This window comes from Bufo bufo, chromosome 6 (genome assembly GCF_905171765.1).
Source record: "Bufo bufo chromosome 6, aBufBuf1.1, whole genome shotgun sequence".
NCBI classification, from domain to species: Eukaryota; Metazoa; Chordata; class Amphibia; order Anura; family Bufonidae; genus Bufo; species Bufo bufo.
Window position 1 is genome coordinate 403,830,177 of NC_053394.1, and position 25,717 is coordinate 403,855,893.

Genomic DNA, 25,717 nt, shown 5'->3' on the forward strand with positions numbered 1-25,717 from the left:
AAGGTCTAGAACAAGACAAAAACGTTGGCCTTTGTCGCACTTAAAGGCTATGTACACCTTCCGGGGCAATTTGGTTATTATTGAATTTTACTAATTTTTGTCTAAAATTATTATAATTTTTTTTCAATTGGTCTTCATTAACCCCTTCAAGACCAAGCAAGTTTTCACCATAAGGACCAAGCCACATTTTGAAAATTTGTTTCACTTTATGTGGTAAAAACTCTGGAATGCTTTTACTTATCCAAGCCATTCTGATATTGTTTTCTCGTGACACATTGTACTTCATGTTAGTGGTAAATGTGAGTCAATATGTTTTACCTTTATTTATCAAAATAATTCAAAATTTACATAAAATTTGGAAAAACTCACTATTTTCTAAATTTGAATTTCTCTGCTTTTAAGATGGATAGTGATACCTCATAAAATAGTTATAACTTAACATTCCCCATATGTCTACTTTTTTATGTTGGCATCATTTTGTAAATATCATTTTTTTAATTTTTTTTAGGATGTTAGAAGGCTTTGAATTTTTTTAAGCAATTTAGAAAATTTCCAAACCCACTTTTTTAAGTACTAATTCAGTCATTAAATCCATTTTGTGGGGCTTATGTAGTAGAACACACCCATAAATGACTCCATTTTACAACCTATTCCCCTCACATTATTTCAAACTGATCATAGCTAAGAATTGAAGGAAATTGGAGGTGAATTGTCAAAATTTAACTTTTTTGCGAATTTTTTTAGACCTCAATATTTATTACCCTGCAGTTTATAGAAACATCCCATATGTGGTCGTAAACTGCTGTATTTGCACATAGCAGGGTGCAGAAGGAAAGGAGGAACATATGGATTTTGGACGGCAGATTTCATTGGGATAATTTTAAGTTGGCATGTTGCATTAGAAAGCCCCCTGATGCACTACTACAGTAGAAACCCCATAAAAGTGACCCCCGTTTTAGAAACGACAGGATAAGGTTTTATTGGTACTATTTTGGGTACATATGATTTTTGATCTCTTGATATTGTGCTTTTTGTGAGGCAAAGTGACCACAAAATGACTGTTGTTCTCGTGACAGGATAGATCATGTGTTGTTTTTATAGAGCAGGTTGATACGGACACAACAATGCCAAATGTGTGTATTTTTTTGTTTGTTTCAGTTTTAGATAATAAACAAAAATCATGTTTTTGTGTCTTCATTTTCCAAAAGCTACATTTCTTTTATCATAGATCATGTGACATTTTCAAAGAGCCAATTGTTATGGATGAGGTGATACTTAATATGTCTATATGTTTTTTTGAGTTGCCATTTTCTAAAAGCCATATTTGTTTATTTTTATAGTGATTGTCTTATGTGGGGGCTCTTTTTTGTGGGATCTGGTGTTGGTTTAATTGGTGCCATTTTGGGATCATATGACTTTCTGATCACTCACTATTAGAGCCAGTCATTACAGATGCAGTGATACCTGGTATGTCTGATTTATTTTAATTTTTTATTGTACATGATTTTATAAGGTTAAAGGGCATTTTTTATTTTTTACTTCAAACTTTAATTTTTTATTATTAAACAACACCCTTTTTTATTTTTTACTTTTTATTTTTGTCCCACTGTGGGACTTCAACTTTTCAGGGTTTGATCCCTGTTTCAATGCAGTACAATACATGCTGTATCAGTTTAGTACGCTGACAGTTCCATAGCTGGTAGGCTCCAATGCCTGTGTAAGGCACTGCGGCTACCACACTAACCATAGGCCCCCATGGAGCCCCCTCCCTCTGTAAACCCCTCATGTCCCCTACATGCTGACCACGGCATGTAAAGGGTGGATACAGCTGATGCCGATGGATACAGCGGGGGCCCAGCTGTCAGTAACAGACAGGGCCCATGCTGCTGATGCACCATATCAAATCATGTACATGCAAGTGGGGATGCGGCAAGAGACCGCTTGCCCTCACATACATGTACGTGAAAATGTGCAAAGGTTAAAAATATTCAGCTGTTCTGTCTGTGTTAAATGTACTTTCACTTTTTTTGCGGGTCCTCTAATAAACCTTATCTCTTAATTACTAAAAGGTCATAAACACTTATTTAAGTCACATTCTTATTAGTTAGATAAAAATTAAGCTATAATAAAGGTGCATTTACACCAACAGATTATCTGACCAATTTCAGTCCAATCAGACCAATAGTTGGTGTGTATAACAAAAGATCTGTCCGATAATCTGTTGATGTAAAAGTACCGTATTTTTCGCCCTATAAGACGCACTTTTTCCCCCCCAGAAGTGGGGGAAAAGTGCCCCTGCGTCTTATGGGGCGAATGCTGGCAATTTACATCGCAGTCTGCGATGCTGCAGCATCGCAGACTGCGATGTATTAGTGAGGAGCGAGGAGGGTCTGTAGTAGGCGGGGAGAGTGGCGGGCAGTGCAGGCACTGTACTCTGGCCCGCCGCTCAGTATGTACTGTATTATACTTAGTGTTAATCATAATATCTAAACTGCGCTCCCCCTGCTCCGCATCTGTACCGTACTTACCGGTACACATGTCACACTCCGTCTCCTGTAGTAAGCGCTAGCAGGCAGGCCGGGCTGCAGGCAGCCGTAACTCACTGAGGTCACGTGCCTGCTCCGCCTACATTATGAATGAAACAGGCGGAGCAGGCACGTGACCTCAGTGAGTTACGGCTGCCTGCAGCCCGGCCTGCCTGCTAGCGCTTACTACAGGAGACGGAGTGTGACATGTACCGGTAAGTACGGTACAGATGGGGAGCAGGGGGAGCGCAGTTTAGATATTATGATTAACACTAGGTATAATACAGTACATACTGAGCGGCGGGCCAGAGTACAGTGCCTGCACTGCCCCGCCGCTCTCCCTGCCTACTACAGCCCCTCCTTAGGGATCTATGGATGGGATAATGGTGGGGGGGGGGTCTGTGGATGGCATTATGATGGGGGGATCTGTGGATGTCATGATGTTGGGGGGGATCTGTGGATGGCATTATGACGGTGGGGTGGATCTGTGGATGGCATTATGATTGGGGGGGGGTTTGTGGATGGCATTATTATGGTGGGGATCTGTGGATGGGACTGTTATGGGGGGATGTGTGGATGACACATACTGTATAGCAGTGTCATCCACAGATCCACTACCCCATAACCGTGCCATCCACAGATCCCCCCCACCATCATAATGCCATCCACAGATCCCCCCCACCATCATAATGCCATCCACAGGTCCCCCCCCACCATCATAATGCCATCCACAGACCCCCCCCACCATCATAATACCATCCACAGATCCCCCCACCATAATAATGCCATCCACTGATCCCCCCCACCATCATAATGCCATCCACAGCTTTGCCCCATAACAGTGCCATCCACAGATCCCCCACATAACAGTGCCATCCACAAATCCCCCACCCCATAACAGTGCATCATCCACAGATCCCCCATAATAGTGTCATGCACAGACCGCCATTAGTTCAAACCCACCAAAAGCACACCTTTAGGTTCAAATTTTTTTTTTTCCTATTTTCCTCCTCAAAAACCTAGGTGCGTCTTATAGGGCGAAAAATACGGTACCCTAAATGTTTAGGAGGTCACAGATAGGGAGCCGTTTGTCAGTTGAGCTGCATGACGGAACGTAGTTAAAAATACAGAGCCTGCTACTAGAAAATCTCAAGACTTTACAGAGAAAGTGGCTCCGAAATTTTAATAAAGACTAAATGAAGAAAAATTTTCTAGCTCAAAATGAGTACAATGCGATAAGAAAAAAATCCCCCCAAAGGTGTACATAGCCTTTAAGCTGGATGGAAAAATAATGAAGCTCTAAATTTAATTGCACATATCACTGGAGTATCGGATCACTGGGATCTCCAGATAATAATTCACAAGTGGAAGAGTCTGACAATTGTGATTAGGCATGAGCGAATCAACTTCGGATGAAACATCCGAAGTCGGTTCGCATAAAACTTCGTTCTAATACTCCGTAGGAGCTCCGTACAGTATTAGAATGTATTGGCTCCGATGAGCCGAAGTTATTGCTTTACGAAGTCTCACGAGACTTCGAGCAATAACTTCATAAATTAATTTGTGATGTAAAAAAAACATTTCCCGAACTCTGGTTCGGTTCCAAGGTACCACTTGGATCCGAACCCAAGTTCGGGAAATGGTTTTTAACAGTACAAATTCATTTATGAAGTTATTGCACAAAGTCTCGTGAGACTTCGTGAAGCAATAACTTCGGCTCATCGGAGCCAATACATTCTAATACTGTACAGAGCTCCTGCTCCTTACAGTGTTAGAACAAAGTTTTATGCAAATCGACTTTGGATGTTTCATCCGAAGTCGATTCGCTCAACCCTAGTTGTGATCTTACTTTATCCATGTATGATTTTTTTATTTACTTTTTTGTCTATTAATGTGTGCACCTTTGTCTGAAGGCTTAATAATTATATTTATGTTTTCTGGTTTTGAAAATGCATCTTAAAGGGGTTGTCTCACTTCAGAAAATAGCATTTATTATGTAGAGTAAGTTAATACAAACCACATACTAATGTATTGTGATTGTCCATATTGCTTCCTTTGTTGGCTGGATTCATTTTTCCATCACATTATACACTACTCGTTTTTTCCATGATTGCGACCACCCTGCAATCCAGCAGCGGTGGCCATGCTTGCACACTATAGAAAAAAGCACCAGCCTATGTGCAGTCCCATGGTCCCGACCACCAGAGATGCTGGCGTTTTTTCCTATGGTGTGCAAGCACGACCACTGCTGATGGATTGCAGGGTGGTCAGAACCATGGAAACGAGCAGTGTATAATGTGATGAAAAAATGAATCCAGACTGCAAAGGAAGCAATATGGATAATAACAATACATATAACTTCTTCTACATAATAGATACTATTTGCTCAAGTGAGACAATCCCTTTAAGTCTATTACAGTAAAACAGTTAAAGTTACCATTCAAGCCAAAAACTGTTCCAACCTTGTGTAGGGCAGAATGAGAGTCCTTTCTGTAACACAGATGGTTGAGTTGGGGATAAATCATGTGAAAAAATATTTTACCTATGACCTTGTTTGTAGCTGTGCTTATTAGACATTTCCTACTGCCCTTCTTTGTTGGTCTCCTCTGCATCATGGGGAGGATATATAAAAAATATGTTTTGCCGATAGACGCATTGCTTACGGAATTGGAAGAGCATGAGTAATAGGATGGCTGTTGGCATTGTTTTTTTCTGATTCTGATAGCACTGGGTGCCTCACCATTTATAAAGCCAGTTGAGGCAATAGTTGTCTGTGCCCTAAAGATGGCATCATTTGGACGTATACTATTTTTTATATTTAACATCTCATGCCATGCATCACGCGGATGTCAGGTTGAGGGCTCATTCAGACGGCCGAATTTTGCAGAACGGGTGCAGACCCATTCATTTCAATCGGGCCGATAAGATGCTGACGGCACTCCGTGGTTTTGTTCCACGGCTATGTGGAAAATATAGAGCTTGTTCTATTCATCTCCACAATCGCGGACCAGAATAGGCATTTTCTATTATGGTTGTGGCCCACAAATTGCGGAATGCACATGGCCAGTATCCGTGTTTTGCACATCCGCCAAACACTACGGCCATCTGAATGAGCCCTTATAGACAAGTAAAGGGAGGACCCATCATGAAGCACCTTTTCCTTTTTATTACTAATTCTAGCTTCTTCGGAAAATGCCTATGCTAACCCAGCCTTACACTTGCTCCAAAGTAATGACTACATGATCATATTGATCCTCCACTCTGGTCTGCTCTGTGGTAAAGTGCATGCAGCCATCATGTAGTGAGACTGACAGCACCTAATTACCCTGACTCATAGGTCTCTTTATGATTCTCCACTAAGCATTTTACTTTGAACCTATGAAGATGCTGGGTTCAAACTAAGATAGGAAACTACAAAAGAACAACCTAGTAAATTATTGTCATGATCTACTGGTCTTTGCTTTGAGGTCCACTGGTGGCTGTTGATCTGTTTTCCCACCACATTGTGAGTTAATAGTTGAACTGTGCTAGAAGCCTTTTATAAAATTTCTATATTAAAAAAATTCCATACAATATCAATGAAATTTAAGGTTCTGAAATTAATAATAACATAGTTTTATTCTTGGCAGATAACTGCACCTACAGGAGTTCAGAGGAGCAAACTAAATCTTCAGATTTTAAAGCAAATAATTATAGTATAACAGAAGATGCAGATGAAGAGCATGTCATCATCTCAGATACATCCTCCATAATTTATAGCAAAGATCTATCATCTGATCAGTTCCGATCTTCTGATTCATCACAGACTGTTAAGCAAAACAAAAGCCACGGAAGGGATAATGAACATCAAAGAACTCACACAGGGGAAAAGCCATTTTCATGTTCAGAATGTGATAAATGTTTTTCTCAAAAAAAGAATCTTCTTAGACATCAGAAAATTCACACAGGGGAAAAGCCATTTACATGTTCAGAATGCGGGAAACTTTATAGCTATAAATCAGAACTTGTTAGACATCAGAGAACTCACACAGGGCTGAAGCTGTTTTCATGTTCGGAATGTGGGAAATATTTTACAGATAAATCAAATCTTATTAAACATCAGAGAAGTCACACAGGGATGAAGCCATTTTCATGTTCAGAATGTGGGAAACATTATGTCCAAAAATCACATCTTGTTAGACACCAGAGAAGTCACACAGGGGAAAAGCCATTTTCATGTTCAGAATGTGGGAAATGTTTTATAGATAAAGCAAATGTTGCTAAACATGAGAGAATTCACACAGGGGAGAAGCCATTTTCATGTTCAGAATGTGGAAAGTCTTTTATAGATAAAGCAAATCTTGCTAGACATAAGAGAAGTCACACTGGGGAGAAGCCATTTTCTTGTTTAGAATGTGGGAAATATTATAGTGTTAAATCAGTTCTTGTTAGGCATCAGAGAAAACACACCGGAGAGAAGCCATTTTCATGTTCAAAATGTGGGAAATGTTTTCATCAGAAATCAGATCTTGTTATTCATGAGAGAATTCACACAGGGGTGAAGCCATTTTCATGTTCAGAATGTGGGAAATGTTATAGCATTAAATCAGATCTTGCTAAACATCAGAGAATTCACACAGGGTAGAAGCCATTTTTATGCTCAGAATGTGGAAAATTATTTACTTGGAAATCAAAACTTGATGAACATCAGAAAAGCTTACATAAGGGAAAAGCCATATTTATGTTCTGAATATGGGAAATGTTTTACTTACAAATCCTATCATCTTACATATCAGGGAAGTAGCCATTTTCTTTTTTACTAATTTTATTAACAAATACTACTTGGAAAAAATACAAATTACAAATAAATTTATTTTATTCAAAAAGAAAACAGAATCCAGATAACACACAAATGTATCAACCATAGGTAGAAAATATTTCATGATAAAAGGGTTGTCAAGAGAAAAAAAATCATCTTTACATCTTTAAAATGGCCCAGTATCATATATATATATATATATATATATATATATATATATATATACACTTACACAGGTGAAACTCGAAAAATTTTAATATCGTGCAAAAGTTCATTTATTTCAGTAATGCAAATTAAAAGGAATTGCATTAATGCAGCTTAAAATTTGAATTTTGTGAAAAGGTTTAATATTCTAGGCTCAAAGTGTCACACTGAGCAAAGGGTACCTCAAAATTGTGACTTTGGGGTTTCATAAGCTGTAAGCCATAATCATCCAAATTATAACAAATAAAGGATTGAAATATTTTGCTTTGCATGTAATGAGTCTATCTCATATGTTAGTTTCACATTTAAAGTTACATTACTAAAATAAATGAACTTTGCACGATATCCTCATTTTTCGAGTTTCACCTGTATATGTGTGTGTGTGTGTGTGTGTGTGTGTGTGTGTGTATATGTATATGTGTATATATATATATATATATATATATATATATAAATAAATAATAGAAAGGATGGGCAGCACTCCAAAAAGTAAAAAATACAAAAGTCTTTATTTACCCCAGTGGGACATGCAACGTTTCGGCTCTAGACAGGAGCCTTCCTCAAGCAGTGTACAGAGACAAAATGCCAAAAATATATAGCAACATACTCATTCATTAAAATTAACAACACGTGCAATTAATTCATAGTGGTTAATAATTGACAAAGCAAGTGTAGTTGATTCATAATAATTAATAACAGATCTCACAAAATATAAAATACAAACATATAACAATATAATCCATACTAGATATAAACCCTTTTTGTATATATTTCCCTAGTGATGCATTCATGATTACATATAATAAAAGCTTCCATACAATATTAATTGCAATAAACATTGTGATCAGTGCCATGTGTGGATGATAATCAAAAAGTGCCAAGTGCTTAGTAAGAGGTATTGCGAGCGGAGGATGAAGTAAGAGGGCGAATGGCTGCCATCCAAGATACCGCATGCTGTTCGGCGTGTCTGTGGCGTCTCTGCACATGTCAGAATGACGTTCATAAAATACTTCCGGTTGTAACCGCATACAACATTGCGCGGCTGCGCATTGTGACTCCGAAACTGCGTCCACCATGTTTGACAAGGGAACCAGACATCTACAGCGGACGTCCATATAACAATGCCAATACCGTCTGTTGCGCACAGGTTCAAGGTGGTGCCAGCACTTATTCATGCCGACATACCATAGATGGCAGTGCGGGGTCGCGTGATGACAACCCCCACCAGACATAGGTGCAGTCTCCACCCGTGACCCGCGGTCAGTAGCCCACCCACATGTTAATGCAGGGTCGCACTGCACCCCCGGTCAAAACCCGCACATCACCACCATTGAAGAGGGTTCTCCTGAATACCACCCCCCATGTGGGCAACAGACTGTGGCCATGTACAAAATTAACACAGAATATAAAAACAAAGACAAGCACAGACATCCTCTACATAATGTGGTTCTTGACCGCACGCCATTCAAATGTCTCCTCGAACTTCCTCTCACCATACTCCATTGCAAACCATCTGTAATAAAATATAGAAAAAACATAAAAAATTTAGCAATCCATAAGGAACTACTATTTTGTCCCATACAATTGATCACCAAATATACGCAGGTACAGTATAACGTTTCCATATGTTGGTCAAGGGCAAGCCGCCAACCTATATTGCCCCAATATACACTGCGTGCAGAATTATTAGGCAAATTAGTATTTTGACCACATCATCCTCTTTATGCATGTTGTCTTACTCCAAGCTGTATAGGCTCGAAAGCCTACTACCAATTAAGCATATTAGGTGATGTGCATCTCTGTAATGAGAAGGGGTGTGGTCTAATGACATCAACACCCTATATTAGGTGTGCATAATTATTAGGCAACTTCCTTTCCTTTGGCAAAATGGGTCAAAAGAAGGACTTGACAGGCTCAGAAAAGTCAAAAATAGTGAGATATCTTGCAGAGGGATGCAGCACTCTTAAAATTGCAAAGCTTCTGAAGCGTGATCATCGAACAATCAAGCGTTTCATTCAAAATAGTCAACAGGGTCGCAAGAAGCGTGTGGAAAAACCAAGGCGCAAAATAACTGCCCATGAACTGAGAAAAGTCAAGCGTGCAGCTGCCAAGATGCCACTTGCCACCAGTTTGGCCATATTTCAGAGCTGCAACATCACTGGAGTGCCCAAAAGCACAAGGTGTGCAATACTCAGAGACATGGCCAAGGTAAGAAAGGCTGAAAGACGACCACCACTGAACAAGACACACAAGCTGAAACGTCAAGACTGGGCCAAGAAATATCTCAAGACTGATTTTTCTAAGGTTTTATGGACTGATTAAATGAGAGTGAGTCTTGATGGGCCAGATGGATGGGCCCGTGGCTGGATTGGTAAAGGGCAGAGAGCTCCAGTCCGACTCAGACGCCAGCAAGGTGGAGGTGGAGTACTGTTTTGGGCTGGTATCATCAAAGATGAGCTTGTGGGGCCTTTTCGGGTTGAGGATGGAGTCAAGCTCAACTCCCAGTCCTACTGCCAGTTTCTGGAAGACACCTTCTTCAAGCAGTGGTACAGGAAGAAGTCTGCATCCTTCAAGAAAAACATGATTTTCATGCAGGACAATGCTCCATCACACGTGTCCAAGTACTCCACAGCGTGGCTGGCAAGAAAGGGTATAAAAGAAGAAAATCTAATGACATGGCCTCCTTGTTCACCTGATCTGAACCCCATTGAGAACCTGCGGTCCATCATCAAATGTGAGATTTACAAGGAGGGAAAACAGTACACCTCTCTGAACAGTGTCTGGGAGGCTGTAGTTGCTGCTACACGCAATGTTGATGGTGAACAGATCAAAACACTGACAGAATCCATGGATGGCAGGCTTTTGAGTGTCCCTGCAAAGAAAGGTGGCTATATTGGTCACTGATTTGTTTTTGTTTTGTTTTTGAATGTCAGAAATGTATATTTGTGAATGTTGAGATGTTATATTGGTTTCACTGGTAAAAATAAATAATTGAAATGGGTATATATTTGTTTTTTGTTAAGTTGCCTAATAATTATGCACAGTAATAGTCACCTGCACACACAGATATCCCCCTAAAATAGCTAAAACTAAAAACAAACTAAAAACTACTTCCAAAAATATTCAGCTTTGATATTAATGAGTTTTTTGGGTTCATTGAGAACATGGTTGTTGTTCAATAATAAAATTAATCCTCAAAAATACAACTTGCCTAATAATTCTGCACTCCCTGTATGAAACTGGAATCGCACGTCAGATAGTAACCTATCCGATGCACAGTGCCGGTTTGAGGGTGTACAAACGTTTTACCCTTGATAATGTACCTGCAATTAACACAGGACAGGCAAGGAAAGCAGCCAACACTAGAACTTGTTAGCGTTGTCTGTCTGCCTTTTTTCAAAGTGCCCACATCAGCTTTCACTAGTTGATCCTTTAAACTCCGGGATCTTCTATAGGACATTAAAGGTGGAGAATGGAACTCTGCAATTGTATCATGGCAACCTTTTAGAATGCCCCAGTGTCGTCGTATGATATTCCCTATATCCACACTCTGTTCAGAGTGTGTTGAGATAAAGGGAATCCTCATCATTTTGGAATGATCTGTTTTTCTTTTGAGGGTTTCTTCCCTATTTAGGTCCCTAGCCGCTTCCTTTTTTTTCTTTTAGTAGTTTAGTTGGATAGCCCCGCCTCTGGAACTTATTTGTCAATGTATCAAGAGTGTTGTCAAAGACCTTGGGGTCCGAGACAATGCGTCTGGCCCTTAAAAACTGCGAATACGGCAAAGATCTTACCATTGGTCTGGGGTGATTGCTACTGTACATCAACAGCGTGTTTCTGTCAGTGGGTTTGGTGAACAATTCCGTGTCCACCTTGCCCTCTGCCAGAATCACGCGGGTGTCCAAAAATTGCATTTCTGTTTGTGAATGAACCAGTGTGAATTGGAGCGCACCATCGACCCCATTTTGAAACCTATGAAAATCATGGAGCTGCTCAACACTGCCAGTCCAGATGAGGAAGATGTCGTCTATGTACCGCCACCATGCCCTAACAAATTGGAAGTGGTGGCTTCCATAGACGACATCCTCCTCAAATCGACGCATGAATATATTGGCGTAGATTGGGGCCACATTGGACCCCATCGCCACGCCCCGCTCCTGTATATTCACATATGCACATCTGCGCCGCACTTAGATACGCCGCACGGAGATCTCGCACATGCGCAGGAGCGAGATGCGAGCGGCCGTGAGGATCCCGTGTATCCACGCTCGCCGCATGAAATCACGCAAATGCGTAGGAGCGAGATGCGAGCGGCCGGGAGGATGGTGGTACAAGGAGCATACAAGGTACAGAGCAGGGGGGAGGCATACAAGGTACAAAGCAGGGGGCGGTATACAAGGTACAGCGCAGGGGGGGCATATGCCGTGGGTTACATCGCAGCTCTCAGCTGCTGGGGATACAAGGTAATAGCCCGGGCTCTCTCTAATTCGGGCCAGGGCCGGCCTTAGGTGTTCAGACACCCTGTGCGAGCTAACCTTGTGGCGCCCCCCCCAAAAAAAAAAAAACACTGCTTGTTGCTGGCATCTTGGCATAGGCTGGCTGACTATCCAACCAAGTAGTTACCAGCCCACACACCCTAAAGGCCGGTGTAATGTTATACTTCCCTACTTCGTGAGATTTCCCTACCCTCGTCACTTCCGGTCGCACCGGACATGACGTGAGGAGGTGTGCAGCGACGCGCAGGCGCACAACGACAGGTTAGGGAAATTTCACAGCAGAGTGCGCATGCGCCAGGAGCCTCGCCGGAGGTTAGGGTAGGGAAAAACTATGGGCCAATGCGCAGGCGCAGTGATCGGATGGATGTTCTCAGCTGAACACCGGCTGACACTGCGCATGCAGCGGGAGCCTCACCAGCGGTTAGGGAAGGGAAAAATTACGTACGGGCCAGTGCTTTTTCCCTACCCTAACCGCTGGTGAGGATCCCAGCGCATGCGCAGTGTCGGCCGGTGTCCAGCTGAGAAAATTTGTTTCCAATGTAGTATTAATAACTAAACAATTAAATAATAAACCTATTGCATTGTCTACTTACCACCAGGGCAATAAGATGATCTGGACTCTGGCTGCAGTCTGGCTCTGGGGACTCCATTGTCACTCTCTTCTCCCCCCCCCCTCCCTTGTCACTCTCTTCCCCCCCCCCCCTTCCCTTGTCACTCTCATTATTCTCTCCCCCCCTCTCCCTTGTCACTCTCATTATTCCCCCCCCTCTCCCTTGTCACTCTCATTATTCCACCCCCCCTCCCTTGTAACTCTCATTATTCCACCCCCCTCCCTTGTAACTCTCATTATTCCCCCCCTCTCCCTTGTCACTCTCATTATTCCCCCCCTCTCCCTTGTCACTCTCATTATTCCCCCCCCCTCTCCCTTGTCAATCTCATTATTCCCCCCTCTCCCTTGTCACTCTCATTATTCCACCCCCCCTCCCTTGTCACTCTCATTATTCCACCCCCCCTCCTTTGTCACTCTCATTATTTCCCCTCCCTCCCCCCTTGTCACTCTCATTTTTTTCCCCCCTCCCCCCTTGTCACCCTCATTATTTCCTCCCCCCCTCCCCCCTTTTCACTCTCATTATTTCCTCCCCCCTCCCCCCTTGTCACTCTCATTCTACTTCCACCTCTAGTGTAGCGTGGCCGAGCTCTGTTCGATCCGCGGTATAGGAGCATTTGTTTCCTGTACCCGGCCGGACTGACAGGAAGTGTACACCTAGTACCACTAGGCCGCGCTTCAGGCTGAGGTTGCTGGCGGGGTGTCATTAAAGTGTCCCATGCCTTGGAGAGTGTTGCCCTGCCTTTGTTCGAACTGCTGTGTGTTACCCTTGTCTCCCTTCCTCGGTTGCATGAGGAAGTACGGACTCTGGCGGTCACTTTGTCAGATGAAAAATTTTGGAGCAATCTCTTAACAAGTACTTTCTGGTATTGCACCGTTTTACTCGTCCTCTCCACCACAGGAATTAGAGATGAGAAGTTCTCTTTGTAGCGAGGGTCGAGAAGGTTGAACACCCAGTAATCCGTGTTATCTAAAATGCGTATAACGCGAGGGTCGTGGGAAAGGCAGCCTAACATGAAGTCAGCCATGTGTGCCAGAGTACCAACAGGCAAGACGTAGATGTCGACATCAGGATGACTCTCCATCTCCTCATTCTCCTCCTTCTGCCCATCCACACTGAACAGATGGAATTAAAGTTCCATGGGTACTACCCTCTGTAGCAGAGGCAACTGTCTCCAGCTCCTCCTCCTCTTCATGGTCCAATTTGCGCTGAGAAGACGAACTGTGGGTGGTCTGGCTATCACCCTGTGTAATGTCCTACCCCATTTCCTTGTCTGCCACATTCAGAGCGTCGTCCTTAATTGTGAGCAGCGATCGTTTGAGTAGACACAGCAGTGGGATGGTTACGCTGATAATAGCGTTATCGCCACTAACCATCTGTGTGGATTAAAAGTTTTTTAAAACCTCACAGAGATCAGGCTGAAGCTGTGGACGACTTGCGGATATGGGCACACACGCGGCGCGCCCTCACTAGTAGCTCAGTTTAAGACGTGGACTAGGCATGGGATATGTGTCAGGTTGCCGAGCTCCAAAGCCACCACTAAGTTACAGCCATTGTCAGACACAACCATGCCTGATTGTAGGTTGAGTGGCAAGAGCCACAGCTCAGTCTGGTCCTTTATACCCTGCCACAGCTCTGGCAGTGTTCTGTTTGTCCTCTAAGCAGATCAACTTCAGCACGGCCTGTTGACGCTTACCCACAGCAGTGCTACACTGCTTTCAGCTAGCGACTGATGGCTGACTGCTACTGGAGGTGGAAGTAGAAGAGGAGGAGGAGAAGTGGGGGTTGGAGCCAGTAACATAGCTGCTGGCGGACACCCTGATGGACGTAGGGCCCGCAATCCTGGGCGTGGGTAGCACCTGTGCCATCCCAGGGTACGACTCACTCCCGGCATCCACAACATTCACCCAGTGTGCGGTCAGGGAAATGTAGCGTCCCTGGCCACCAGCACTTGTCCATGTGTCCGTGGTTAAGTGGACCTTCCCAGTAACTGCGTTGGTCGGGGCACAGGTGATGTTCTGGGACACATGCTGGTGTAAGTCAGGCACAGCACACCGTGAAAAATGGTGGTGGCTGGGGACTGCGTACCGAGGGACGGCCGCCAACATCAGGCTGCGGAAGGCCTCATTGTCTCACAAGCCTAAATGGCAACATTTCAAGGGCCATTAATTTTCGAAAGTTGTGCATTTAGTGCTATGGCCTGTGGGTGGGTGGGTATTTGCGCTTGCGTTCAAATGACTGTGTTATGGACATTTGGACGCCGTGCTGGGACAGGGAAGTGGATGTTGTTGCTAATTGTTCATGCGAAGGTCCAGGTGCAGGGTGAGGGGCACCCGGGCTTGTGTCTTCGACAGGGGATTGGAGAGCAGTGAGTAACACAGGGGAAGAGGAGGCAGTGGTGTGACCCGCAGACGCAGATTGTGGACCCAAGCGTTCGGCCCACTTATTAGGGTGCTTGGATGCCATGTAGCGGATCATGCTGGTGAGGTTGCTAGTGTTCATGCCCCGGCTCATTTTGGTACGGCACAGGTTGCAAACGACCACTCTTTTGTCATCTGCACGTTCCTCAAAAAAGCGCCATACTGCGGAACACCTACCCCTTGGCAAGGTAGATTTATGCATAGGGGTGCTCGGTGTAACGGTTGTGGGTCTGTTTGGTGTGGGCCGACTTCTCCCTTTTGCTACCCCACTGCCTCTTCCAGCCTGTTGCGGTGCTGCGGATCCCTCCCCCTCTGTACTGCTGTCCTCGCTCGGCTTGCCACCTTCCCATGTTGGGTTAGTGACCTCATCGTCAACCACCTCCTTTTCCACTTCCTCACTCTGCTCATCCTCCTGACTTGACCTAACCATAACCTCAGTGATTGACAACTGTGTCTCATCATCATCCACCTCGTGAACGAATGATTGCCTTTCACCACCGTTATCTTCTTGAGACTGTGAAGGTTCAAGAGGTTGGGAATCAGGGCACAATATCTCAAGTCCCTCTTCAAGCGTGCTGGGCGCGAGGGCCTAATGTAATAGTGGCGCTGGAAAGAGCTCCTCGGAATATCCGAGTGTGGGATCACTCGTTTAGCAAGCCTCTCTATGGTGGGAGGAAGGATGATCAGAGTGAAGATTCGAATGACCAGACTCTTGGCTACAGAGACTGGACTTGGAGGAAGAGAGGGTGGTGCTTAACCGACTGAAAGCATTATCTTCAGCAATCCAACCGACCAACTGTTTGCACTGGTCCGACTTGGACAGTGTTGTCCTGCGCCGCCCAGCTAAGTTGGACATGAAGCTGGGTATGGTGGATGTTTTTTTTTTTTTTTTTCTGGAGCACTCGCAGCAGGCACAGTTTCATTGTGCCCAGGGCCACGGCCATCAGCATCACGCCCCCTTCCCCGTCCCTTCGTGCTTGCCTTCTTCATATTAATGGTTTTGTCACTAGATGTGCCGCAGATTGTTTTACAGTCCGCTAAAGACACCGTTTTCTGAGGGCGTACTGTATATGTCACAGAACACCACAGATTATGGACACTATATTAGGCCCAGATTATTGGAATTTGCAATACAGACACAGTTTTCGGGTGCAGGACAGTATATGTCAGAGAAACCCACAGATTATGGACACTAGATTATGCCCCTGATTATTTAAATTTACGCTAAAGAAACAGTTTTCGGATGGCGTACTGTATATGTCACAGATGTGTATTAAACACACACTATAGACAATAGGCGCAGATTATTTGAATTTACGTAAAAAGACACATTCTGCGGATGATGTACATGACAGTATATGTCACTAATAGGTATTAAAGAAAAATATCTTGCTGCTGTCAAACACACACAGTAGTCCTTAAAAAGACTTTGGGGTCTTTGAAAAGCTTTTGATAGTGCAGGGAGAGAAATTTGCTGTTTTTACTATCAAAAGCTTTTCAAAGACCCCAAAGTCTTTTTAAGGACTACTGTGTGTGTATATGGTTTAGAGCAGCAATATATTTTTACCTGCGCTAAATTGATCAGTCTCGGGGACATCCGTGCTGAGGAAGGGACAGATAGTGCAGGGAGAGAAATTTGCTGTTTTTACTATCTGTCCCTTCCTCAGCACGGATGTCCCCGAGACTGATCAATTTAGCGCAGGTAAAAATATATTGCTGCTCTAAACCATATACACACAGAGTAGTCCTTAAAAGGACTTTTGGGTCTTTGAAAAGCTTTCTGCGAATAATAACTGAGAATTTCGCTCCCTACACTGCCTTTCCCTTCCTACGCTCTGCTCTCCCTGACTATGACTGATCCGAGCACATGTCGTCGGGTGCTATATAGCACTGGATGACGCGTTCCGGACAGCTAATCACTGTAATGCCAGCAGCCAACATGGCTACTGGCATTACAGTGAGGGCAGTACTTACCTGCACCTTCATTGGCTGACTTAGCAGAGACAGCCCCCCGCTACAATACACATACACACAGAGACAGCTCCCGTACATACACATCACCACAAGAGACAGCTCTGCTACATACACGTCACACGAGACAGCTCCTCTACATACACATCACCACAGCAGACAGCATCCGCTACATACCACATCACCAGAGACAGCTCCTCTACATACACATCACACAGAGACAGCTCCGCTTACATACACATCACACAGAGACAGCTCTGCTACATACAAATCACACAGAGACAGCTCTGCTACATTACACATCAAACAGAGACCGCTCTGCTACATACACATCACACAGAGACAGCTCCGCTACCTACACATCTCACAGAGACAGCTCCCGCTACATACACATCACACAGAAGACAGCTCTCTACATACACATCACACAGAGACAGCTCTGCTACATACACATCACACCGAGACAGCTCTGCTACATACACATCACACAGAGACAGCTCTGCTTACATACACATCACACAGAGACAGCTCTGCTACATACACATCACACAGAGGACAGCTCGCTACATACACATCACACAGAGACAGCTCCGCTACATACACATCACACAGAGACAGCTCCGCTACATACACATCACACAGATACAGCTCTGCTACATACACATCACACGAGACAGCTCTGCTACATAACATCATACAGAAGACAGCTCTGCTACATACACATCACACAGAGACGCTCCGCTACATACACATCACAGAGACAGCTCCGCTACATACACATCACATAGAGACAGCTTCGCTACATAGACATCACACAGAGACAGGCTCTGCTACATACACATCACACAGAGACAGCTCTGCTACATACACATCACACAGAGACAGCTCTGCTACATACACGTCTCACAGAGACACTCTCGCTACATACACATCACACAGAGACAGCTCTGCTACATACACATCATACAGAGACAGCTCCGCTACATACACGTCACACAGACAGCTCCGCTACATACACGTTCATACAGAGACAGCTCCGCTACTACACATCACACAGAGACAGCTCCGCTACATACACGTCACACAGACACAGCTCTGCTACATACACATCACACAGAGACAGCTCCGCTACATACACATCACACAGAGACAGCTCTGCTACATACACATCACACAGAGACAGGCTCCGCTACATACACATAACACAGAGACAGCTCTGCTACATACACATCACACAGAGACAGCTCTGCTACATACACATCACACAGAACAGCTCCGCTACATACACGTCACACAGAGACAGCTCCGCTCATACACATCACACAGAGACAGCTCCGCTACATACACATCACACAGAGACAGCTCTGCTACATACACGTCACACAGAGACAGCTCTGCTACATAGACATCACACAGAGACAGCTCCGCTACATACACATCATACAGAGACAGCTCCGCTACATACACATCACAGAGACAGCTCCGCTACATACACATCACATAGAGACAGCTTCGCTACATAGACATCACACAGAGACAGCTCTGCTACATACACATCACATAGAGACAGCTTCGCTACATAGACATCACACAGAGACAGCTCCGCTACATACACGTCACACAGAGACAGCTCCGCTACATACACGTCACACAGAGACAGCTCCGCTACATACACATCACACAGAGACAGCTCTGCTACATACACATCACACAGAGACAGCTCCGCTACATACACATCACACAGAGACAGCTCCGCTACATACACATCACACAGAGACAGCTCCGCTACATACACATCACACAGAGACAGCTCTGCTACATACACATCACACAGAGACAGCTCCGCTACATACACATCACACAGAGAGAGCTCTGCTACATACACATCACACAGAGAGAGCTCTGCTACATACACATCACACAGAGACAGCTCCGCTACATACACATCACACAGAGACAGCTCTGCTACATACACATCACACAGAGACAGCTCCGCTACATACACATCACACAGAGACAGCTTTGCTACATACACATCACACAGAGACAGCTCTGCTACATACACGTCACACAGAGACAGCTCCTCTACATACACATCACACAGAGAGAGCTCTGCTACATACACATCACACAGAGACAGCTCTGCTACATACACATCACACAGAGACAGCTCTGCTACATACACATCACACAGAGACAGCTCCGCTACATACACACTACACAGAGACAGCTCCGCTACATACACATCACACAGAGACAGCTCCGCTACATACACATCACACAGAGACAGCTCTGCTACATACACATTGTAATTACATCCTAAATACACTGAGTAGCAACTGGTCATGTTATCCCTGACTCCTCCTACACATGATCACATGTTTATGACATCATCACAGGTCCTTTACCTCCTCCAGCAGCACAGCCTGGAGCCTGACTCCTCCACACATGATCACATGGTCATGACATCATGAAAGGTCCTTTAGCCCACTAGTCTCCCCCATACAGTCATGTAGTGTCCAGCGGTGCAGGTGGAGGTATGTGTACAGTGGGGACAGTGGCAGTAACCATGACAATAGTGGCCCCATGATAGAATGGGGGGGGGGGGAGCAGCATTGGCAGTAAGGCTGTGTTCACATCTGTATTTAATCAGTATTTGTTAGACAGGAGTGGTTCCTAAACAGAGGTAAAATGTAATGGAATTATTTGCATCTGTTGGACCCACTGCTGCTTTTGGCGAATTCTGATAAAACACTGACTAACAGAACATATTAGCTACGATGAATTTGGGTGGAGTTGGTGGAGAGATTTGTGTAGACTCATGCTGTAGGGCAATAATCCAGCTGCCATGTTTGATCCATACAGCAAGTTTGGCCCATTTGGTTTAAAGGGCTTCTGTCACCCCACTAAACAGTTTTTTTTTTTTTTTTGTGTGTGTACTTATAATCCCTATCCTGCGATATAGCTATACCTTATGTTATTAATAATTTTCGTTCAGTAGATTTTGCTAAAAACGTACTTTTATGATATGCTAATTACCTTTCTCCCAGCAAGTAGGGCGGCTACTTGCTGGTAGCAGCCGCAGAAAACCGCCGCCTCCTCCTGTTGATTGACAGGGCCAGCCGCGATCTCCTCCTCCGGCCGGCCCTGTCAGCATTTCAAAAATCGCGCGCCTGTGTTGATTCTATATATATTACACTTATATATACCCTGCACATGTAGAGGCACTAATATTGTATTTACATTTAGTCGTCGACTACTAATTGCCTGCTCTTGACATGTGCATTTGTATTGTAATTTTTATTGGTTTAAAATTTAACTTTTATTAGTTTGAAAATTATAATAAATGATGAGCAATTTGTATCTAACCTACTGGTTAAAACTATCTCCGGGCATCCAGATGATGTTTCCTATTATATTATTTTTACTATATTAACTGCAGTAGTAATATATTAGCAGTTGCTGTTCAATGGTTAGCCTTTTGGTACATACTGTCTTCTATTCAGGTGCCTATTTGTACCTTTATGTTTATTGTGATGTAGGCAGTTGTGGCTGATATACTTTGACTCAGGCAGTTGGATACATAGGAACCGACCAGCTTGCTACTGTTTGTCCAAGCTGGTTACTGTAGCTTGTTTATTGCAACATTGCTGCTTCTGGTTACAGTATAGCTGTTCCTATGATGCTGCTGCTGCTTGCACTGCTGTCTACTGGTGGCGCTATTGCTATATGGTCTGGCTTTTTTGACTAATCGTGACAGCCTATCTTCTGTCTCAGCTGTCTATTATCTCACTGCTGGCAGCTTGCTCGGTAAGCGACTGATGCTAGTACCAGCAGAGTGCCTATGTGGGCTGTCACTATATTAGTCTGACACTGGATTATAGGTATCTGGATGTCCTGAAGCCTAAAATCTAATTACTGCCCCCCGACATGTTTCGCCATATCCATGGCGTCTTCAGGGGATCGGGCAGTCTGCACGGAGTGGGCGTGTGGCTATTTGCAGTTAATATAGTAAAAATAATATAATAGGAAACATCATCTGGATGCCCGGAGATAGTTTTAACCAGTAGGTTAGATACAAATTGCTCATCATTTATTATAATTTTCAAACTAATAAAAGTTAAATTTTAAACCAATAAAAATTACAATACAAATGCACATGTCAAGAGCAGGCAATTAGTAACCTGTGTTGATTCGGCGCAGGCGCTCTGAGATAAGGAGGCTCGCCTCCTCAGCACTCCCTCAGTGCGCCTGCGCCGATGACGTCTTCTCTTTCGGTGACTTTTGGAAATGGGCACACACGTGGCGCACCTTCACCAGTAGCTCAGGCAAATTGGGGTAGGTTTTGAGAAACCGCTGAACCACTAAGTTGAACATGTGGGCTAGGCATGGTATGTGTGTGAGCTTGCCGAGCTCCAAAGCCGCCACCAATTTACGGCCATTATCAGACACAACCATGCCTGGTTGTAGGTTGAGTGGCGAGAGCCACAGCTCAGTCTGGTCCCTTATCCCCTGCCACAGCTCTGCGGCGGTGTGCTGTTTGTAAGCTAAGCAAATTAGTTTCACCACGGCCTGTTGCCACTTCCCCACTGCAGTGCTACACTGCTTCCAGCTACTGACTGATGGCTGACTGGTGCTGCAAGATGAGAATTCAGAGGTGGAAGTGGAGGAGAAGAGGGGGTTGCAGCCACTAATGTAGGTGGTGGCGGATATCCTGATGGAAGTAGCGCCCGCAATCCTTGGCGTTGGTAGCACCTGTGCCATCCCAGGGTACAACTTGCTCCCAGCCTCCACAATGTTCACCCAGTGTGCCATCAGGGAAATGTAGCGTCCATGGTCAAAAGCACTTGTCCATGTGTCGTTAAGTGGACCTTCCCAATAACTGCTGGTGTAATGCGGGGATGGCAGACCGGGAAAAATAGTGGAAGCTGGAGACGAGTAACGAGGGACTGCCATCAGGCTGCGGAAAGCCTCAGTGTCCACTAGCCTAAATGGCAACATTTCCAGGGCCAGCAATTTGGAAAGGTGAGCATTTAGTGCTATGGCCTGTGGGGCTGGGTATTTGCGCTTTCGTTCAAAGGGCTGGGGTATGGACATCTGTACGCTGCGCTGGGATACAGAAGTGGATGTGCTAGCTGATGGTGCTTACGAAGGTCCAGGTGCATGGCGGGAGGCATCCGGGCCTACGTCTTGGACAGGGGATTGGCCAGCACGTAACACAGGGGAAGAGGAGGCAGTGGTATGACCCGCAAACACTGATTGTGGACCCAGGAGTTCGGCCCACCTATTAGGGTGCTTTGATGCCATGTGGCGGATCATGCCGGTGGGGGTGAGGTTTCTAGTGTTCACGCCTCTGCTCATTTTGTTACGGCACAGGTTGCAAATGACAATTCTTTTATCGTCCGCACTTTCCTCAAAAAAGCGCCAGACTGGGGAACACCTACCCCTTGGCAAGGGAGATTGCTGCAAGGGGGTGCTCCGGGGAACAGTTGCGGGCCTGTTTGGTGTGGCCCGCCTTCTCCCTTTTGCCACCCCACTGCCTCTTCCAGCCTGTTGCGGTGCTGTGGATCCCTCCCCCTCTGTACTGCTGTCCTCGCTCGGCTTGCCACCTTCCCAGGTTGGGTCAGTAATTTCATTGTCCACCACCTGCTCTTCCACTTCCTCACTCTGGTCATCCTCCTGACTTGTTGACCTAACAAGAACCTCACTTATTGACAACTGTGTCTCATCCTCATCATCAACCTCTTGAGACACTAATTGCCGTTGACTTATTGGCAACTGTGTCTCATCATCATCATCCACCTCGTGAAACACTAATTGCCGTTCCCCACCATCATCTTCTTCTGACTGTGGATGCTCAAGGGTTTGGGAATCCGTGCACAAGATCTCCTCATGAGGGACATGCGGGCTTGGCGAGAGTCCCAAATCAAGGAATGGCGCTGAAAAGAGCTCCTCGGAATATCCGAGTGTGGGATCACTTGTTTGCCAAGACTCTCCATGGTGGGAGGAAGGAGGATCAAGGTGAGGATTCTGTTGACCAGACTCTTGGCTACTGAGACTGGACTTTGTGGAAGACAGGGTGGTGCTTAACCGACTGGAAGCATTATCTGCTGCAATCCAACCGACCACCTGGTCGCACAGGTGTGACGTCGAGAGTGGTGCCCTGCGCCACCCTGCAAACTGGGACATGAATTTAGGTATCGTGGATGATTGTTTTTCTTGTGCTCCGGCAGCAGGCACAGTTTCACCGCGTCCAGGGCCATGGCCTCTGCGTGCACCATCAGCAGCACGGCCACTTAATAGTCACAGTAGCAGAGTTAACAGTCACAGTCATAATGCGTTATATAGATGTGATAACTAGTGTAGAGCGAATCAAAGTCCATGAAGTGGAATTCAATCTGAGTTTCAGGGAAAATTCGATTTGCCGCAAAGCCGAAAATCCTCGTGGTAATTAATCAATTTTCCCTGAATGGCGGTAAAAAATGTAAAAACGTACCTTATTTGTTTGAGCACGAAGAGCCGGCCAGCTCCATCTTGACTGGAGATCCCGTGTGAAATCCCATGCGCGTTGACCTATGACATCACCACGCTGGTCGACTTGTGAGATTTCAAACTAGATCTTCAATCAAGATGGCGGCTGCCGGCGCTTCGCGATCAAATGGAAGAGGTTATGATTTTATTAATTTTTACAATGTACGGGCTGCACGATATGGGAATTTTGTGCGATTGCGATTAGGGCCCTCAAAATTGCGATAACGATGTGCGATGCGATATTTTAAGGGAATTGTGCTAGAGGTCTATTTGCTTGGATTTTCCCATAAGAGCCGCTGACGCGGCTGGGTATGACATAGTTATGGGGGATCTGTGGATGACGCTGTTATGTGGGGGATCTGTGGATGACGCTGTTATGTGGGGGATCTGTGGATGACGCTGTTATGTAGGGGATCTGTGGATGACGCTGTTATGTGGGGGATCTGCGGATGACGCTGTTATGTGGGGGATCTGCGGATGACGCTGTTATGTGGGGGATCTGCGGATGACGCTGTTATGTGGGGGATCTGCGGAGGACGCTGTTATGTGGGGGATCTGCGGAGGACGCTGTTATGTGGGAGATCTGCGGAGGACGCTGTTATGTGGGGGATCTGTGGATGACGCTGTTATGTGGGGGATCTGTGGATGGCGCTGTTATGTGGGGGATCTGCGGATGGCGCTGTTATGTGGGGGATCTGCGGATGACGCTGTTATGTGGGGGATCTGCGGATGACGCTGTTATGTGGGGGATCTGCGGATGACGCTGTTATGTGGGGGATCTGCGGATGGCGCTGTTATGTGGGGGATCTGCGGATGGCGCTGTTATGTGGGGGATCTGCGGAGGGCACTGTTATGGGGGACCTGCGGAGGGCACTGTTATGGGGGACCTGCTGAGGGCACTGTTATGGGGGACCTGCTGAGGGCACTGTTATGGGGGACCTGCGGAGGGCACTGTTATGGGGGACCTGCGGAGGGCACTGTTATGGGGGACCTGCGGAGGGCACTGTTATGGGGGACCTGCGGAGGGCACTGTTATGGGGGACCTGTGGAGGGCACTGTTATGGGGGACCTGCGGAGGGCACTGTTATGGGGGACCTGCGGAGGGCACTGTTATAGGGGATGTGTGCTATGACACATGGGGCCACGAGGGGGGCCAGCATAAGACACACATATAGCATCTTATGCTGGTCCCCCTCATGGCCCCATGTGTCCCTTCATGTGTTAACTCTCCTATTCATAAAATGGGCAGCCTCTGTACTTTCACTATGAATGCACTCACACTGCAGAGAGCGAGCCGGCCGGCGCGTGACTGACGTCACTGGCACGCTCCTCCCACTTAATTCAGGAAGCAGGAGCGTGACTAAGTGACGTCAGTCCCGCGTCGGCCGGCTGCCTCGCTCGCTTCTGCTCGTCGCTGCAGTGCATGCATTCATTGTGAAAGTAAGTACAGAGGCTGTAATAGGACAGAGGACTTTTTTTTATCAATAGGGGCCCCTTCATATATAATAATCGCGGCATTTTCGGCTCGGCCGAATCGCCAAACCGCATTTGCCGATTATCGCGATTCGATTACTTTTGCGATATATCGTGCAGCCCTAGTACACTGTAATATTGATGTCAGATGCCGCGATCAGCTGTGAATTCATTATCTCCAGTAATTGTACTTTACATGGGACTTTGTAGGATTTTACATCGTCTCATCTTCTCTCCTTTCAGGTTCCTACAATATAGGATCCGCTCAGTGGAGATCTTCTATATAAGATCCTTCTCCTGATTGACCCGTCAAGGATGGATAGGGACATGGACAAGATGGCGAAGAGTATAATAAATCTCACCCTAGAGATTCTCTTTCGGCTTACTGGAGAGGTGAGATATTCTGATGATGTCACATTACATCGTCTTATCTATGTTACTAACAGATGGACATGACTGGAGAGGTGAGGGACTCTGGAGATGTATGGAGTGATATTTATTACTGTGTCTCTCCATAATCAGGACTACACAGTAGTGAAGAAGACCTCTAGTGAGCGTTGTCAAGCCCCTGTGTCTGAAGGATGGGGAAGAACCCTGAGCCCAATCATGGGGCCTCCACCTCACCCCCTGATACATGAGGAAATCAATAGAGAGAAGATCCTAGAACTCACCAACAAGATGATTGAGCTGCTGA

The 25,717-nt window shown here is 45.3% G+C and overlaps 4 protein-coding genes and 1 long non-coding RNA gene across 11 annotated transcripts in view; 3 read left to right on the top strand and 2 right to left on the bottom strand.

Moving 5' to 3' along the window:
- LOC121004279 (gastrula zinc finger protein XlCGF57.1-like) overlaps window positions 1-7,193 on the top strand; it is a 58,986-nt gene extending 51,793 nt beyond the window's left edge. The window contains exons 4-5 of the mRNA XM_040436440.1: window positions 6,455-6,883; window positions 7,050-7,193. Of these exons, the coding sequence (XP_040292374.1) occupies window positions 6,455-6,883; window positions 7,050-7,066 (446 nt within the window). The 3' untranslated portion in view covers window positions 7,067-7,193. The remainder of the gene's footprint in view (window positions 1-6,454; window positions 6,884-7,049) is intronic.
- Window positions 1-25,717, bottom strand: part of LOC121004457 (oocyte zinc finger protein XlCOF6-like) — a 1,031,731-nt gene that overhangs the window by 747,307 nt on the left and 258,707 nt on the right. The window lies entirely within an intron of this gene.
- Window positions 1-25,717, bottom strand: part of LOC121004526 (gastrula zinc finger protein XlCGF66.1-like) — an 818,554-nt gene that overhangs the window by 461,226 nt on the left and 331,611 nt on the right. The gene's annotated exons all lie outside the window — the stretch shown is intronic.
- Window positions 1-25,717, top strand: part of LOC121004478 (oocyte zinc finger protein XlCOF7.1-like) — a 1,216,478-nt gene that overhangs the window by 141,280 nt on the left and 1,049,481 nt on the right. The window lies entirely within an intron of this gene.
- LOC121004552 lies at window positions 19,529-25,589 on the top strand. Its single transcript, XR_005779748.1, has 3 exons — window positions 19,529-19,556; window positions 25,267-25,416; window positions 25,546-25,589. It is a non-coding gene; the product is annotated as an uncharacterized LOC121004552 (long non-coding RNA).